At 36.0% G+C, this 17,096-nt stretch overlaps 1 protein-coding gene across 5 annotated transcripts in view; it reads right to left on the bottom strand.

The window, feature by feature from the left end:
* GPAT3 (glycerol-3-phosphate acyltransferase 3) overlaps window positions 1-17,096 on the bottom strand; it is an 89,285-nt gene that overhangs the window by 17,880 nt on the left and 54,309 nt on the right. For all 5 annotated transcript variants that reach the window (XM_045183641.2, XM_024574900.3, XM_024574899.3 and 2 more), the window contains 3 exons: window positions 4,978-5,248; window positions 1,854-1,928; window positions 1,039-1,128 (listed from right to left, as the gene is read on the bottom strand). In XM_045183641.2, the coding sequence (XP_045039576.1) occupies window positions 1,039-1,128; window positions 1,854-1,928; window positions 4,978-5,248 (436 nt within the window). The remainder of the gene's footprint in view (window positions 1-1,038; window positions 1,129-1,853; window positions 1,929-4,977; window positions 5,249-17,096) is intronic.

Below are 17,096 nucleotides of genomic sequence, written 5' to 3'. Positions count from 1 at the left end.
TGCCACTGACTATGTGACCCAGACAACCAATCCCAGAAATGCCATTTCTTCACTTGTAAAACAGGGTAACAGCACCTCTCATAGGACCCACCAGAAGCACAGGTCTGGCCCGCACACCACAAATGCCCAATGACCAAGTGTCATTGCATGTTTATTAGTATGCTCCTTCAGCAAATGAATTGCTTTTTTAAAGTGTTTTTGTATAAGAACCTATGTACCCCAATGTTCACAGCAGCACAATTTACAATAGCCAAGTGCTGGAAGCAACCTAAGTACCCATCAGTAAATGAGTGGATCAAAAAACTGTGGGACATTTACACAATGGAATACTATGCAGCAGAAAGAAAGAAGGAACTCCTACCCTTTGCAACAGCATGGATGGAACAGGAGAGTATTACACTAAGTGAAATAAGCCAGGCAGTGAACAACAAATACCACATGATATCACCTATAAGTGGAACCTAATCAACAAAACAAACAAACAGGCAAAATAGAACCAGAGACATTGAAATAAAGAACAAACTGACAGTAACCAGAGGGGAGGTAGAAGGGGAAAATGGGGGGTACAGGGGGAAGGGTCATCTAGGAACATGTATAAAGGACACAGGGACAAAGCCAAAGGGGGGTAGGATCAAGGGTAGGAGGTGGGGATGGCTGGGATGACAGGGAGTGGTGGGGGGCAAATGGAGACAACTGTACTTGAACAACAATAAAAAAAAAAGAAAAAAGAAGAATTATACTTTATTACTTTAGTAAAATTAAATCCCATTATTACAATTAAACTATTTTTCATTTATTATATGTTTTCAAATTTTCTACTGAAAACTTCATTTGTGAAAACAATAATTCAATTAAAAATGTTGAATTTCTGCCCCCCCCAAAAAATAAAATGTTTTGTGTATTGTTATGTCTGTGACACTCTAAGAAGTAGGGATGAACCCACTCCTTAGCAAGGATGAAGGAAATACTTACTTCACCTGTCAATCACACACTGAACTGACCTAGAGAAAGGCAGGCACAGAGCAGGCAGGCACTCACTTGTTATGATAATGAATGGTACCAGAGAGAGCTCGCACACAGATCCGGCAGCAGGTCAGGTGCACCAGTTCACTCAGCCAGTTTTTGACACTGAAGGAAAGAAACATACTTCATTGTGCAGTACTGGGCACTCCTAAGAAATAATACAATAAAAGCTTTAATGTGCTCCTTTATCTGCAGCATCCTGTGCTCTGAAACACAAGCACAGTTCAATTCTTATAATCAGATTGAGGCGGTTAGGACAAAACTCTAAAGCAGGAGTGTCCAATCTGCAGCCAATAGGCTGCACGCAGCTCAGAATGGCTACGAATTTGGTCCAGTACAAAATCATAAATTTATTTACATTATGAGATTTTTTGTGATTACATGTTGCAATGCATTTCATGTGTGGCCTAAGACAACTCTTTCTTCTTCCAGTGTGGCCCAGAGACACCAAAAGATTGGACACCCCTGCAGGAGGAAAATCACTCCCACTGGACTTGACTCTCATGATAAATTTCTGATCAAGATTAGCTGAAGCTTCTTTGGTCCAGCCTTTGAGTATGACAATACCATAAGATTCTCTCGCTTCCCTTGAGGGTTCTCAGTCATTTTCTTTCTTCTCTTTTCCCTTTGAAAAAACTTCTTACAATTTATATGAAAGTATGATGGAAAATCAAATTAGAACTATAAATATGAAGAAGGCAGGATTTTAACAAGTGTGTTAAGGCCATAAATTTGATACAGTACATAGGAATTAAATACACATTATTTTTGTGGACACAGCTAAGAAAAGAACAATCCTATTTAATGCTGGATAGAGGGACACAAGTTACCTGCTATCTGGCAGCTGCCCAACCAGCGTAGTTCCAATCACCAACAAACTGATCCCAATGAAAGCCAGCATAACCCTGAAAAAGAGGAAAAAAGGTAATTCAAATTTTTGGTTGAATGCTAGGAGTAAAGGAAAATAACCGAAAAGTCTACAAATAATGAAACTGTCAATAAATTGTGGGGCATCCACCCTATAAAATATGGTGCAGCCATTGAACAGAATTTGATAAATCTATAGATTCCAACATGGAAGAATGGTCTTTGGTACATTAAAAGCAACAAAGCAAAATTTCAAAATAATATACAGAGAATATTACCATTTTCAAAATAACAGCAGGCATGTAACTAGTCTACAGATGCATAGATAAGGCCTAGAAATTGATTCACAAACCATCAAGTTCAATCTACATAATCATCAGAGGGTTAAGAGGGCTAAGTGAAGGAAATAAGTTAAATGTTTTGCCCTTCTGCTTTTCTGAATTAATTTCTAAATTATTCTGAATTATTTTAAATACATACATATTAACTGCCATAAGAAAAAAGTTTTATTGTATAAAAGAGTCACTTCATGTTGAAAGTAGTCATCATTTTTTATTCAGGATACTTTGATGTGACATCATACAGTTGTAAAAGAACTATCTTGCAAAGGTCTGAAAATAACTTGTTTTTCCTGTGTTTTGCTAATGACAGGGGAGTAAAAGGGTACAAATTGAATTTTTCTCAAAGGAATTTAAAATTAAAGCAAATGGCCAAAAAAAATGTACTTAAAGGCCCTGTCATAATAAGAACTCCAAATTATATATTCCTTAATGCAAATCTAACTGTTGTCCCTTTAATGTTCAAGATAACTTGGAAGTTAGTATAACAAGATGACTGACGATACCTCTTATCTCCACATAGACACTTTTTCATATTTGAAAAGAGTTTTCAATATGTTCCAGTTACTTCAAAAAGAAAGAGTCATTTTTAGAAATGTAATAGAATTACTTAAAAAGAAAAGGTTTAGATTTATAATCTTTCAAAATAAATGGGGTTTCCTCATAAACACCTTATTAAGGTATTAAAGTCTTGGTTTAACACTTTTTGACACAGCAATTTAAAAGTCAAATTCAGTTTTCTTTAGTTGCCATATTTTTATGTGAGTCACTGATGCTATAACTAGTGTTTTAATTTCTCCATCAATTATGCAAAAATTTTTAAATGTTTTGTCACCTTACCCTAATGAGAATCACTTGTTCCTACACATTAAATTAGAAGGGGTGATATTTTAAAATGTTTAACAATTGTTTTCAAAACTATTGAAGGTTTTTGTTTGCTAGATTAATAGGCCAGAAAATTCCGTGTTCCAGTTTCAGTGAGCAAACATGAGAGTTCTTTTAGATAAAGTATCAACCACAACCTGGCTTCTTTTTAAAGAGCTTTAGAGAGTTACAATTCACATATCATAAAATTCGCCCATTTAAAATGTACAACTAGAAGGGGGATGGTCTGGCAAAATCACAGAGTTGTGCAACCACCAACACAATCTAATTTAGCACAATCTGTGTTTTTAAATGCTCACTTTGTAGCAGCTCCCTCTCTCAAACACCATTCACAAAGCAATTCTTTAATAATGATGAGTATGTACTAAAAGTAGGAGTATTAATTCTGTCATTTCTCCCTGTTCTTGGGTGCTTACCACATTACAGGATTATCTTAAATCTGGTTTCTTTGCAAGAATCTTTTATGTCACTTACCTACTGTGTGAGCTCTATTTTAGTTTAAACTAAATAGTAAAATCAAACGCCATTTGCTGGTCACCCACAGCATGTGAAAACTAACCATCAAATGAGGAAATTTCAAGTACTCTGTGTTGTAAAATCCTCACTATTCCCTCAAATTTCCTTGGATATGGTGCCTGACCCATGGACCAAGTAGAGATTGAAGAATTCATCTACATATTCAGCTTCACTGAAGTTTCATTTCTTTTTAAGAATAAAAACAATGAGTGGGAACTCTAATTTAATAAACTAGAAACTTATAATAAATAAAAGCTCAAATATTTCCTTCCTGCATGCCAATGGGTAGTCTTGGGCGTACCCAGAGTACATGACCCCTGCTTTGGGAACGCTGGCTTCAGATTTAAGCAAAAGTGTATATGAAACCCTGAATTTCACTTTGCTATCAGAGCTGAAATGATTCCCAAAAGACATATCATGTCCTAATAGTTAGACACTGGCAACATGAGCATAAGAAAACAGAAAGAGTTTCTTAGAAATGTGCCTTTGCTTATACTTAAGCAATCTCTTCCTTTGTAATAAATCTAAGTGAGGCAAGTATAGGCCACCCTAGGGACGGTAAAGAGGTTTCAACTCATGTACCAATTTTGTTGGCTGGTAGCAACTGTGTGGAAAGCTCTGTTGAGAGAATGCCAAGGTCATGTCCAAGGGAAATGAGGCAAGACAATCAACAGCAATGTTGTGACCAGTACACATGCTTACCACCTGCCACCACCAGGATAAACAAACCTGGGTCATTTGTGCATCATCCCAATGCCCAGTGTTACCTCTTCTACTCTTATGTTCTACACTATGGTTCTAGGTAACTGAGCTTGAAGGTACCTCCTCACCAGGTGGCACTCAAACTTAGAACCAGAAGGAGAACCAGGTGCAGAAGTTTTAATAAGAAAAGTGAGTGATCATAAATGAATGCAGATAGAACAAATTCACTCTTCCATGTGGTAACCAGTCTCAGGAATTTTTTCTCTCCTATGCAGCTATGAACCACTATGGACCAGTAAAGAGAGACAGTTACAGTTTTGTAGACACACAGGTGAATGTGAAACTGTAAATCCTCTTCTTTTTCCTCACTTCCCTTTTCTATCCATCAAATCATCTATGACTGAAAGAGTAATGTGGATCCAGACTGATATATATTAGATTCTAGATACATACCTTCATTTGGGGGTAAAAATGTGAAAGGAGAATAGATACTTAATACATTCCTGTGGAGGTCAGGTTTGGTGGTGTTTTCTTAAGTGAGAAGGACTAGTACCATAATACTCACATGTGGCCATTACATACATGATTTTAAAAGAAAGCTGAACCAATTCAATTATACCATCAAATTGCTGGGCAGGAGATGTACCTCAGAGGTAGTAAGACACAGTAGCGTACTATGACACCCAGCACCCACACCATGGTGAGACGCAGACTGATGTACTGGAAATTTATATTGGTCCTTGTGAGGAGATTCCACGACACTAGTTCCTCTGAGGAGAATCTCTGTGTCACTTCATCTTCCACAATGGCTTCCAATCCCTTCTTGGAGAAATAAAACACATCGGACAGCTCAAAGTCCCTTCCTCGCAGACCAGAGAGCCCTTTTTCCATGGGTGATTCATCTCTTTGGATAATACCTTAAAAGAAAGCAAGAGGACATGAGAAAATGCCATAAAACATACAAACTGACCAAAGGGTCAACTGTGTACAAGACAAGTAAGTACATTTAATGGGTAATGTGACAGATTTCAGAAATAAAAGGCAAGCAAGTACAATGGAGAAAGAGGTGAAATCACAGAATCTGCATGAAATGGCCCCTACCCAAGGATTTCAACTTACTACAGAGGAATTTTGGTCCTTAATAACCCTCCTGCTTGCATTTCTCCCTCACACCATTAGTGAAAGAACTCACAGAAAGAAACTCTCCCCAAGTATAGATCTAGACTGTGTAAAAATAAAGACTTCTGTTTTCCCCTCATAAAACCATAAAACTAAAAACCCAAGCAAAATGGTAAAAGGTAGATGCTTTTAATAAGTAAAAATTATTTAAAAAGAAAAACACAGGCTCCAATAGAAAAATAAGCAAAGTACATGACTTGAATTCATAGAAACAACATAGTTAATTAATATATAAAAACCTTTTTTACTAGTAATAAAAAAATGTGAATTAGGCAGATCTACTTACATTATCAAATCAGAAAAATTTTTAGTGATAACTTTCAATGACAGAAATTATAAATACAGGCACTTTCATATTCAATTTGTATGAGTACAAAACTGGTAGCATCTTTGTCAAAATCTGTTTGGCATGGAGACTAAAAATAGGGTTTTTTAATTGTATTCTATTGTTTATGCTATTACAGTTGTCCCCACTTTTTCCCCTTTACCCCCCTAAAGATAGTTTTGCTGATGATTCAATAATTCTAATTCTAGGAATCTGCCATAAGGAAATAATCAGAATTGTAGTCAAGAGTATTCACTGTAGTATTTTCCATTATAATAGATCCAGGCAATGAGATGTAATGCATCCATTAATAAATATTTAATATTAAGTGAAAAAAGCAGGATCTAAATATATGAAATATATATACATTGAAAAAATGTTAGGAAGGATACATTAAGTAGTTATCTCTACACAATAAGATTTTTCCTCTTTGTATTCTTTTTGCATTTTCCATAAAGAAAATAATTCAAAGATTCTTCAAGTACCAGAAATTTGTAAAATGATATAAGCCTACTACCACTCAGTTCTAACTACTAAAAAAGAAAAATTGATGAGAAGGTCATTGACAAATAAAGAGTAGCTATATACTATCCATTTGTCCCTCTGAAGTATGTCACAAAGAGAAAAACAGATTTCCTACATTAGAAGAGTCTTTTATTTGGAGGTGGAGATTAAGATGTTAAATTCCCTGAAAGAGACCCCACTTGATTTTCTCATTTTCCATTTTCCTAGGAAATCAATGAGGAAAGTGGAGAGTACTGTATTTAATCAATCCGCTGGAGAATTTGTACATAGATCCACAGAGGCAGCTGAGATATATCAATTTTTCAAAGGGATAGCAGCATAATGCACTGGAACAGAAAGTAATGAGCACCCGGGGTCCAAAGTCAAGTGCTGTTTAGGACAACAACCAGCTCTATGACTGCGACTAGTAAGTTACCTAACTTGGTGCCTCCTTTATAGAATGGCAGGGTGGGGAGGGATTTTTATTTTCCTTACAGGGTTAATATTTTATGATTTTACTTTTGGGGTTTTGGGGGGATTATTGGTTTTTGTCCACTTATAAAGTTAGTATCTTCATCTTAAGAATTAGCACAATACACTAAGTTCTTGAAGGAGCATGAGATTATCTTTTTCAGCAATCAAATCTAAGTGGTTTAACCTCTCTCTGCCATCTCTGAAAATTAGTATCAGAAAATGAACCAAGACAGTGTCACTACTGAATTACCCTCTTGTTTTCAGGCACTGCAATGCAAAGCAGGTTACTCAATCCAACTAACTGGCCAAAATTTAGCAGTGCAAGAGTTCCATTATTTAGCAATATATAGATTTCTTTATAGTCTAGAAGAGGAGGGAAGAACAAGTTATTCAGCAAGTCTCTGAGTGAAACACACTAGAGACAGTGGACAGCCCTTCTAAAAATAACTTTTTTCAGAGGGGCCAGCGATAAGAATGCAAGTTCAAGGTGCTGACCCAGAAGATCTATAAAAAGAAGCCAGGCCCCTAGCCCCTATAGTCTTGATGTGCAATATTTTCTCTGCACACTGACCTACTTTATTCTGCATAACTCAGATAAAGTATAACTCAATTTTCTATTTCCATAAAGCCCCTTTCAAAAGTATGTGGGTAACTGTAATGCATCTAACTGACAAAGGATTAACTTCCAAAATATATTAAGACACACAAAAAATAAGAAAAAGTCAAAGAACTCAGTAAAAATTTTAGCTAAGAATATGGAAAGTCACAAAAACACATAAGCCTTAATCACTAAACATTTGAAAGATGTGCAACTTTACTATAATTAGAGAAATGCAAACTAAAACCATATTTTTATGCCCATAAAGATGGATAAAACATATTAGATTGAACAGCCCTGGCTGGTGTGGCTCAGGGGGATTGAGCAACAGTGTGCAAACCAAAAGATCACTGGTTCAATTCCCAGCAAGGGCACATGCCTGGGTTGGGGGCATGTGAGAGGCAGTCAATTGATGTGTTTCTCTCACTGTTTCTCCCTCCCTTCCCCTCTCTCTAAAAGTAAATAAATAAAATCTTAAAAGAAATTTTTTTAAAGAATCAACCAATGAATGCATAAATAAGTGGAACAATAAATTGATCTTTCTCTCTCTTCGTCTCTCTAAAATCAATCAATAAAAAAACTTTCTAAAAAGATATTCATAGCCAAAACCCAGCAATTACACCCCCAGGTACACTTCAGGAAGATTTCTGTTTAACAATTTCAAATATACAGAAAAGTTGCAACAATAGTTCACTTCATCCAAAATTACTAACTGCCAATATTTTGACACATTTGTCTTATTGTTCTGTCTCTATAAGTATAAAAAGATACTTTTTTTCTGAACCATTTGAGAACAAATTGCAGACATCATATCCTTTACCCCCAAATATTTCAGCAGAAATATATTTGGACATAGAGCTTCACTTTATTTAACCACAGTATACTTATGAAAATCAAGAAAATGTCAGTAGTTAACGTTACTGCAATACTAGTAGTATCTGATCTAGACACCTTATTCAAATATTGACAATTGTCCCCGTAATATCCCTCATAGGATTTTTTTAATCAGGTCCAGGATTCAATCCAGGACCATATGTGTCATTTACAGGTCAAGTCTCTATAGTGTCCTATATGACAAGATTCCTCAGGCTTTAGTTTTTCAAAGGTATTGACATTTTTAAGTATTACAAACCATTTATTTTCTAAATAGAATGTCTCTTAATTTTAATAATCCAATGTCTCTTCATGATTACATGCAGGTTGTATACACTTTTGGCAGAAATACTATGAAAGTCCTGTTATGTCCTTCTCAGAGCATCACAGCAGGAGGCACATTACAGCTAGTCCCATACTGGTGATGCTTAACTTTGATCACTTGGCTTAAGGTAGCTAGTGCTTACCAAGTTTCACTACTGTAAAGTTACTGTTTTTCCCTGGTTGGTGTGGTTGAGTGGATTGAGTGCCCGCCTGTGAACCAAAGGGTCAGCAGTTCAATTCCCAGTCAGGGCACATGCCTGGTATACATGCCAGGTCCCCAGTAGGGGGGGCACTAGAGGCAACCACACATTGATGTTTCTCTCTCTCTTTTTCTCCCTCCTTTCCCCTCTCTCTAGAATGAATAAATAAAATCTAAAAAGAAGAAAGAAGAAGCACTGTCATGGATAACATGAATGGATTCATTTAAATGATTATAATCTTTAAAAAAGTGATTGTTTTTCTCTTTTTGATTAATAAATACTTATTATCTATAACAATCTATAAAAGGGAGATACTTTGAGACTACAGAATTACCCTACTCCTCAAACTTTCACCCAGTGGTATTAACACTACTGATGATTCTTACATGGATAAATTGGGACTGTATGTCTTTTAAAATAGTATTTTCTCTCTCTTCTTACCTTCCACATTTTTTATTTGGCATTCCACCCTAACAAAGATCTTTTCCATTATATTCTAGAGAAATTCTTATAAAATTGTGCACAAGTAGACATATATAAGAACATTTTGCTACATTGTTTGCAATAGCAAATAGTGAAATCAAGCTAAAGGGCCAATAGAGAAAGTTTATTTAGAAAGTCACAGAGGTAGTAGAAGTGAGCCAACTGGGCTGTGTAGGCTCAAGAAACAAGTTACAGTAGCAAAAGAAGGGCCCTTAGAGCTGAGGAGGGAGAAAGGTGAAGGTAATGTGCCTGGGGGGAAAACAAGGGGGAGCGGAAAGGCACAGGTGTGAGAGTGGGTGCCAACTCTCTAAATCAATTATCTAAATTATCTAAATCAATTTAGATAATTTGTGAACATCAGAATGAACAACTCAGAATGATATATGAAAGGTGGTATTTTTATACAGCTTGAATAATACAAAACAATAAATACTATGTATTGTTTAAGGATATAAATATATACAAGGGAAGGTTAAAAATATGCATAAAATAATAAATATGAAAATCAGAGTAGTAGTTCAGGGGTTGGTAGGGTAATGGAATCAGGAAGGGATACACAAGAGAATTTGACTATTTCTATAAAGTTTTATTTATTAAACTAGGTGGCAGGTACACATGTGCAATAACCAAAAAAAAAAATGTTACATTGAACTGACAGTTGTTCCTAAGATGAAAAAGGTCTCTATTGTAAAAGACCTGGTACCAGCTTAAGAGCTCTTTAATAAGGCACACAAAAATCTGAAAATTATAAAATTAAGTGCCAAAAGAAGCATGACCGAATATGTACTGTTCTTTCCTTCCTGAAATATATTGACAATTGAGGGTCAGAATGACTGATTCAAAGAACGGTAAGTATAAACTTCTGACAGAAGAAATATTCAATTCAATCAACATATAGTAGACTCCATGTATCAGGCATCAAAATATAGATTAAAAAGAAACAGGAAATATTTCTTTTGGCACCAAAAAATGTTCAGAAGTGGACTGACAGTCTTCAAAATAGAGATATAAATAAATATATATCAGCTTTAACTAGCAGAGGCACAATTTTGATATTTTTACTGTCATTAAGGAAACTCAATTATTATTAATAATTTATCTCTGATCCTTCAAAGAAACTCACAGTTCTTAGATTGGCAAAACTTTGATTTTAGGAAGTATTGCCTTGTTTTACAAGTCAGCTTTAAAAAGTAAAGCAATAAACATTTGAACTTTGTCCTTATACCAGATGCTTTTGCCAACACGACAAGGTCCATGCTTGCATGAAAATAAAATTAGAACAATTACCTCTATCTAATTCAAGAGATTAACTGCACAAGTCGCCCAGTACTCCTGTACCTTTAGCTAGTTACTGGGACATAAATAATTCTAGCTATAAAAGGCCTGTTAGAAGGAATGGAGGCTGAAGTTAAAACCATCTCAAATATAATTAATTCTAAAGTAGCTGAGCGAACTCTTAGAACAACTAGCCATTTATAAATCATACTAGTTTTTCATGCTCCAGTTGTACAGCATGCTTTCTAAGTTAGCAGTTAGGGAAAATCAGACCAACAGTGGATATAATAGGCTTATAAGCAGAAGTTGATCTTAACTTGCCAATGTGCTATATTCCAAAAGTCGGAAGCTCAGAGTTCAGAGTTCACTCTCTCATGGAAACTATTTGAGTTAGTCTGTTTGAGCTAGAATCCCATCCACACATAAACCTTACTAACCCAAAAACGTAGATGATTATATGGTAGCAGTACTGTTAACTAGAAATCTTCCTCAGCATCATTTCTATAAAGAATTTTTAAATTAAATCTAATTTGGACTTAACAAAAATATATTTCCGCATCTTGCAGTGACTTAGAGGGGGCATTGGGGAAACTTTCTAGGGTAGAGGATTCAATAAGTACTATTTCCTTTTTTTAAAAAAAAAAGTTTACATCCCCCAACCCAATTATTAAACAATTGGTCAGGGAGGAGTCCACCTGTCCCAGAACCTACTGTAGGTAATGAGGTCCTTTTCCTGATATGAAGAGCTCTATTGGGTTCTGATCCTTGGCAAGGGAGCCAGGCCTACATTCTTCCCTCCCAGGCCCCAATTTCCTTTGTGATTCATAAATGTGATTGGCCTTATAAAAGAAGAGGTAGGTAAAGTAGCTGAATCTGTAATGAGTAAATCACTGAAGTAGGATTCGCAGATAGGGACTACTTCAATTCTTTTTTTAAAAATTGTGATAAGACACTTAACATGAGATCTACCCTCTTCACAAATTTGTAAGTGGACAGTACAGTACTGTTAACACAGTACTGTTAACAGTACTGTGGGCAATATTGTATAGCAGGTCTCAAGTAAAACTTTTGAAAAGTTGAAGCATAACATACGTAGACAAGAATGTAAAATTATAAATACACAACTTGTTGAATTTCCCAAAGTGCTGATGTACCTCTCATCTAAATCAAGAAACAGAACATACCAGTACCCCAGAAAGTTCCCCTAATGCCCCCTCTACGTCACTGCAGGATGACTTTATGTGGGGTTAGGGAGTGGGACAGACCAGTGCTGCTGGGGTTAAAGAAGAAACATTCAATGCCAAACTCAGGAGAGACAAGACTCATATTTAAACAATCACTTAGATGTAATTCTTAACAAGATAGGGTCAATAACAGATCCCTAAAACATAGCACCAATCTCTGTCCTCATTAGTCTCCAGTTCATTAATCACTACACACATTAATACATCAACTACATAGTCATCTACTATGCAGGTTTCTAGTATACTTTTTGCCACCTTTTACTGCAATAACTTAGCTGTAATACTGCAAGGCTAAGTTCTAGATGTATCATATTCAAAAATTTCATTGGGCTATTAGTCAAGTTACATATCCAGCACACATAAATTAGGCAATTTAACTTATATCATGGTGACTCCTTTGTGTTCCTGATTACCACTGTTCTTCTTTCTAAGTACTTTTTAAAAATATATTTTATTGTTATTAATATATTTTAAGTGTGTTAATGTGTGTTAACTATTGTAAGTGTGCTAATGTGTGTTAACTATTTTAAATGTGATAATAGTATCAGGGTTATGTTTTTTAAAAAGTTAATTTTATTTTGAGGTATGCACTGAAGTACTTAAAGTAATATCCAGAACTGGCTTTCAGATACTTCCATACAAGGCCTTACGTGAGAATATCCTGTTTCTAATTGTTTGTCTGTGTTCTCTAATTTTCTGCATTGCTCACATACTGTATCTGTCATAAAAACTTTAATTTAAAAAATACTTCCACAAAGGAAAAACTGAAAGAAAGAACACATAAAACAAATTCTTGTTGAATTTGGATGATGGGTATAAGGGTACTAATTGTACTATTCTCTTTACTTTTTAAAAGAGAATGCTATCTTTAAAAAATTCATTTAAGATATTCATTTGAAAAGTTAATTTAGCTGGGAATCAGTTTTCTCACTAAATGAATACTTTCATTCATTCATTCACTCATTCAGTCAGTCAGTCAGTTAGCCAGGCACTAAAACATAGGAAGAGGGGGGAAAAAGAGTTAAAGTAACTCAGCAGTTCTCAAGTATGTCTGCATATGAAAATATCTTTAGAATCCATAAAAATATAGATGTCAGGGCCCAACTATTAAACTAAAATATCAACTATATTTTAATAAATATACATTAAGGGGAATATACATCAAAATATTAGGTTTTTTCTGGGTAATAAGATTTCATATGGGTGATTTTTAATTTTCTTATTTATACTTCTACGGTCTAATTTTTCAATAAAGTATATATGTCATATTGTATAGTAAGAAAAAAGTACTTAAAATGCTATTTTTAAACCAGAATAGGATACTACTACATACCCACCAGAATGGCTAAAACTAAAAAGGCCCAAGTGTTGAAGAGGCTGTGGAGCAACAGGATGGAATGTGTGAGACACTGTGTGAGAGTGTGCAGCCACTTTGGAATATCATTTAGCAGTGTCTAATAAAGTTACACATACACATGCTTAGCCTACAACCTAGCAATTCCACTCCAAGGTATGTACCCCAGAAAAACAAACAAATAGGTTCCGAAGAATCTGTTCAACAATGGTAATAGCAGTTTTACTCCTAACAACTAAAAACTGAAAACAACCCAAATATCAACCAACATAATAATGGACAAATTATGATACACTTGTAACAGGAATACTCCAGAGCAATTTTTAAAAATTGATCAATTCACTCAACAACATGAGGAAATCTCAAATATTGCACTGAGTGAAAAAAAAAGATACAAAAAAGCACATGCTGTATGATCCCATTTGTGTGAATTTCTAAGATAGGAAAAACTAACTGATCATGACAGAAACTGGACCAGAAGTTATAGCAGGGACCATGAGATGCGTGATGCACACAGCACAGGGGCTTGAGAGAACTTTGAGATTGTAGATATATTCCTTAGCTGGATCTGGGGGGTAGTCACATAGATCTAAAAATACCCCCAAATTCATGTAGCTGCACACTTGATATTTGTGTATTTTAATGCATGTGATTATGCCTCAATTTTTTAAAAATCAGAAAAATGTTACTTTTTCAGCCTCCACAATTTTTTAAAAAATTTATTGTTATTCAATTATAGTTGTCTGCATTTTCCCCTATTACCCTCCCAGGCCCTACCCACCACCTACTTCCCATTTTCATACTTTCGCCACACCATTGTCTTTGTCCATGGATCTTTATACATGTTCCTTGACCTCTCCCCATCTTTCCCCCATTATCTCCCTCCTACATTCCCTTTGGTTGCTGTCAGTTTGCTCTTTATTTCAATGTCTCTGGTCCTATTTTACTCACTCATTTGCTTTGTTGATTAGGTTCCACTTATAGGTGAGATCATATGGTATTTCTCTTTCACCACCTGGATTACTTCACTTAGCATGATGCTCTCCAGTTGCATCCATGCTGTCGCAAAGGGTAGGAGATCCTTCTTTCTTTCCACTGAGTAGTATTCCATTGTGTAAATGTACCATAGTTTTTTGATCCATTCATTTACGGATGGGCACTTAGGTTGCGTCCAACAATTGGTTGTTGTAAATTGTGCTGATATGAACATTGGGGTGCAGAGGTTCTTTTGAATTGGTGTTTCAGGATTTTTAGGGTATAATCCCAGCAGTGAAATTGCAGGGTCAAAAGGCAGTTCCATTTTTAGTTTTCTAAGGAAATTCCATACTGTTTTCCACAGTGGCTGCATCAGTCTGCATTCCCACTAACAGGGCAACAGGGGTCCCTTTTCTCCACCACTATGCCAACACTTGTTGTTTGTTGATTTGTTTATGATGGCCACTCTGACCAGTGTGAAGTGGTATCTCATTGTGGCTTTAATTTGCATTTCTCTGATGTCAGCCTCCCCAATTTTTAGCTAAAATCCCAATTATAGGCTCTAGACAATCATATCTATCCTTCCACTACATAGGAAGAATAGTTTTAAATCTTCCTAAACTAGAAGGTAGCTGACATTTACTAAGTGTTCCTGATGCCAGGCTGTGTGCTAAGCCCTTAACACATATACTTATGTAATCCCCATTATCTTATGAGGTATTATCTATATCCCACTTTACAGATGAGGAAACTGAGGCCCAAGGTTGAGTAATTTGCCTGGGGCCACAAAGAGAATAAACAACAGAGCCAGGATTTGAAACCAAGTCTGTCTGTGACTCCAAAACTAAATTCTTCCTCATTTCCTAAGCCTCAAATTCTCTGTCACTATGTCCAACACTTGCCCTTTGACAAACCCCAAATATGGAAGATCTTTCCCATCAATTAGACATCAGCCCCCATTCTTCCTTGCTAAATAGAAAGCCCTGCATAGCAGTTCTTTCTAGTGTTTCTCCTACCTCTGAGGAAAGAAATACAACTTTAATTGATATAGGAAAACCTATGTGTGGCCTCCATCTATCATTAATCCAGATACATACTTGTTACTAATTGAGTTAGACTTGATCATCCTTCCCAGAAAACTGTAACTCAAGTCATATTGTGTCTATAGACCTATAGATATATATATATCCAGACTGGGGCAGGAATCTTTTTTCCCCAGTTTTACTGAGATTATAATTAACATATAACACGGTATTATTTTAGGTGTACAAATTATTTGATATATGTATATATTGCCAAATGATTACCACCATAAATTTAGTTAACATCTATAACCTCACAGTTATATTTTCTTGTGTTGAGAACTTTTAATATTTCACTTAGCAACTTCCAAATACACAAAACAGTATTGTTAACTTAATCACCATGTTGTACATTATATCCCCAGACTTAATAATCTTATATAAGTGGAAGTTTGTACCTTTTGATCACCTTCACCCATTTCCCCCACTCCCCACCCTCAGCCCCTGGCAACCATCAGTCTGTTCTGTTTCTATGAGTTCAGCTTTTTTTAGATCCCACATATAAAGAGATCATAATATTTGTCTTTCTGTCTGACATTTCACTTAGCATAATGTAAGGCAGGAATCTTTTATAGACTAGAACACATCTGATTTCCATTTGGTTAGGTCTCTGAATCTTCTCATGATAAGCCCAACAAAAAACATCCCCTGGGCGGTGGTCCACTTAATGCTCTCCCAGTTCTGTACTTCAGCCAAATTCGAGTTCTCCAAGGAGGCTATTCTTCCAATTTATGACTCTATAACCTCAGCACACAGATGTCCTGCTAGCACCCTTACTCTTCAAGTCCTCTTTGAGGTAGAAGCAGCTTCTCCATGCATCTTGCAGGTTAGTCAAGATTTAGAAAAGATAATCACCTTGACATTTTGTTGCTATTGTTGTTCAGATATATTCTAAAATCTCTCATCCATCTTCATTCACCTGGCCCATCAACCAGCCAGGGTTTGTAGAAAACAACCTCTCTCTCTCTCTCTTTTGAACCCAACAGCTGATCCTCACCACAACAAGTCTAGGTTTGAGTTTAAGGGATGTGAGCCAAAGATAGGTTGACCATGAAGCTTCTAAGGTTAAGCTTCAATCTCCTCACCTGCACAGCACCACCCAAGTCCTGCACTAATTTTGTGTATCTTTTTTCTTAAAGAGGGCCTATAAAGTTCAGGTTCCCACGAAACCTGGATTTGCCCCCACTGAGGCAGGTAGGCTATTCCTTGGGCTCAGCTGGTCGGAAGCCAAGACGTGCCTAACCACTGCTAGTGCCTTCTCAACTCCTTAGGACAAACAGACAATCAGCGACTAGACTGAAGGATAATGCTGTCTATGTAATTTACTTTAAAATTTTCCCCAGCCTTTGTTGGGGAAGCAACCCACTTCCTTTCCCTTTGCAGTGCTGGCTTCCTTGGGCACAAGCTTAAACAAACCTTCTTTATCTGTATCAGTTTTGAATGATCTCTCTTGATTTCTATCCTGGGAGCTCACAAGAACCCAGAGTGCAGGTAACACCACCTGTGCATCATATTAATGTTTTGTTGCTACAAGCAACAGATTTATGTTAAACCATTCACTTTACAAAGTAAAATGCTTTTGAAGGAGAGATATTTACGATAAAGAAACTAAGTCATTACCAATAAGTATTAAAACATTGGGAGTTCACAGGCACCAATAATATCTTTCTGCTTAGTTTCACCTATTATTAATAATACTTTATCTACTTGATGCCCAAATTAGCAATGTACTAGTAACAGAGGTTGCTGATGATTAGGTCAGTTTTTTGTTGCTGTTGTTCTTTCAAGGCTTGAAGTTTCTCTATTCTTGCAAATGGAGGAATCAGAGAGGATGAAAAAAAAAATGTGAATACAATGCAAAATGAAAAAACTCAC

Source organism: Desmodus rotundus, chromosome 4 (genome assembly GCF_022682495.2).
Source record: "Desmodus rotundus isolate HL8 chromosome 4, HLdesRot8A.1, whole genome shotgun sequence".
Taxonomy (NCBI): domain Eukaryota; kingdom Metazoa; phylum Chordata; class Mammalia; order Chiroptera; family Phyllostomidae; genus Desmodus; species Desmodus rotundus.
The sequence above is the reverse complement of the archived record's forward strand: the minus strand, read 5'-3'. Positions and strand labels throughout refer to the sequence as shown.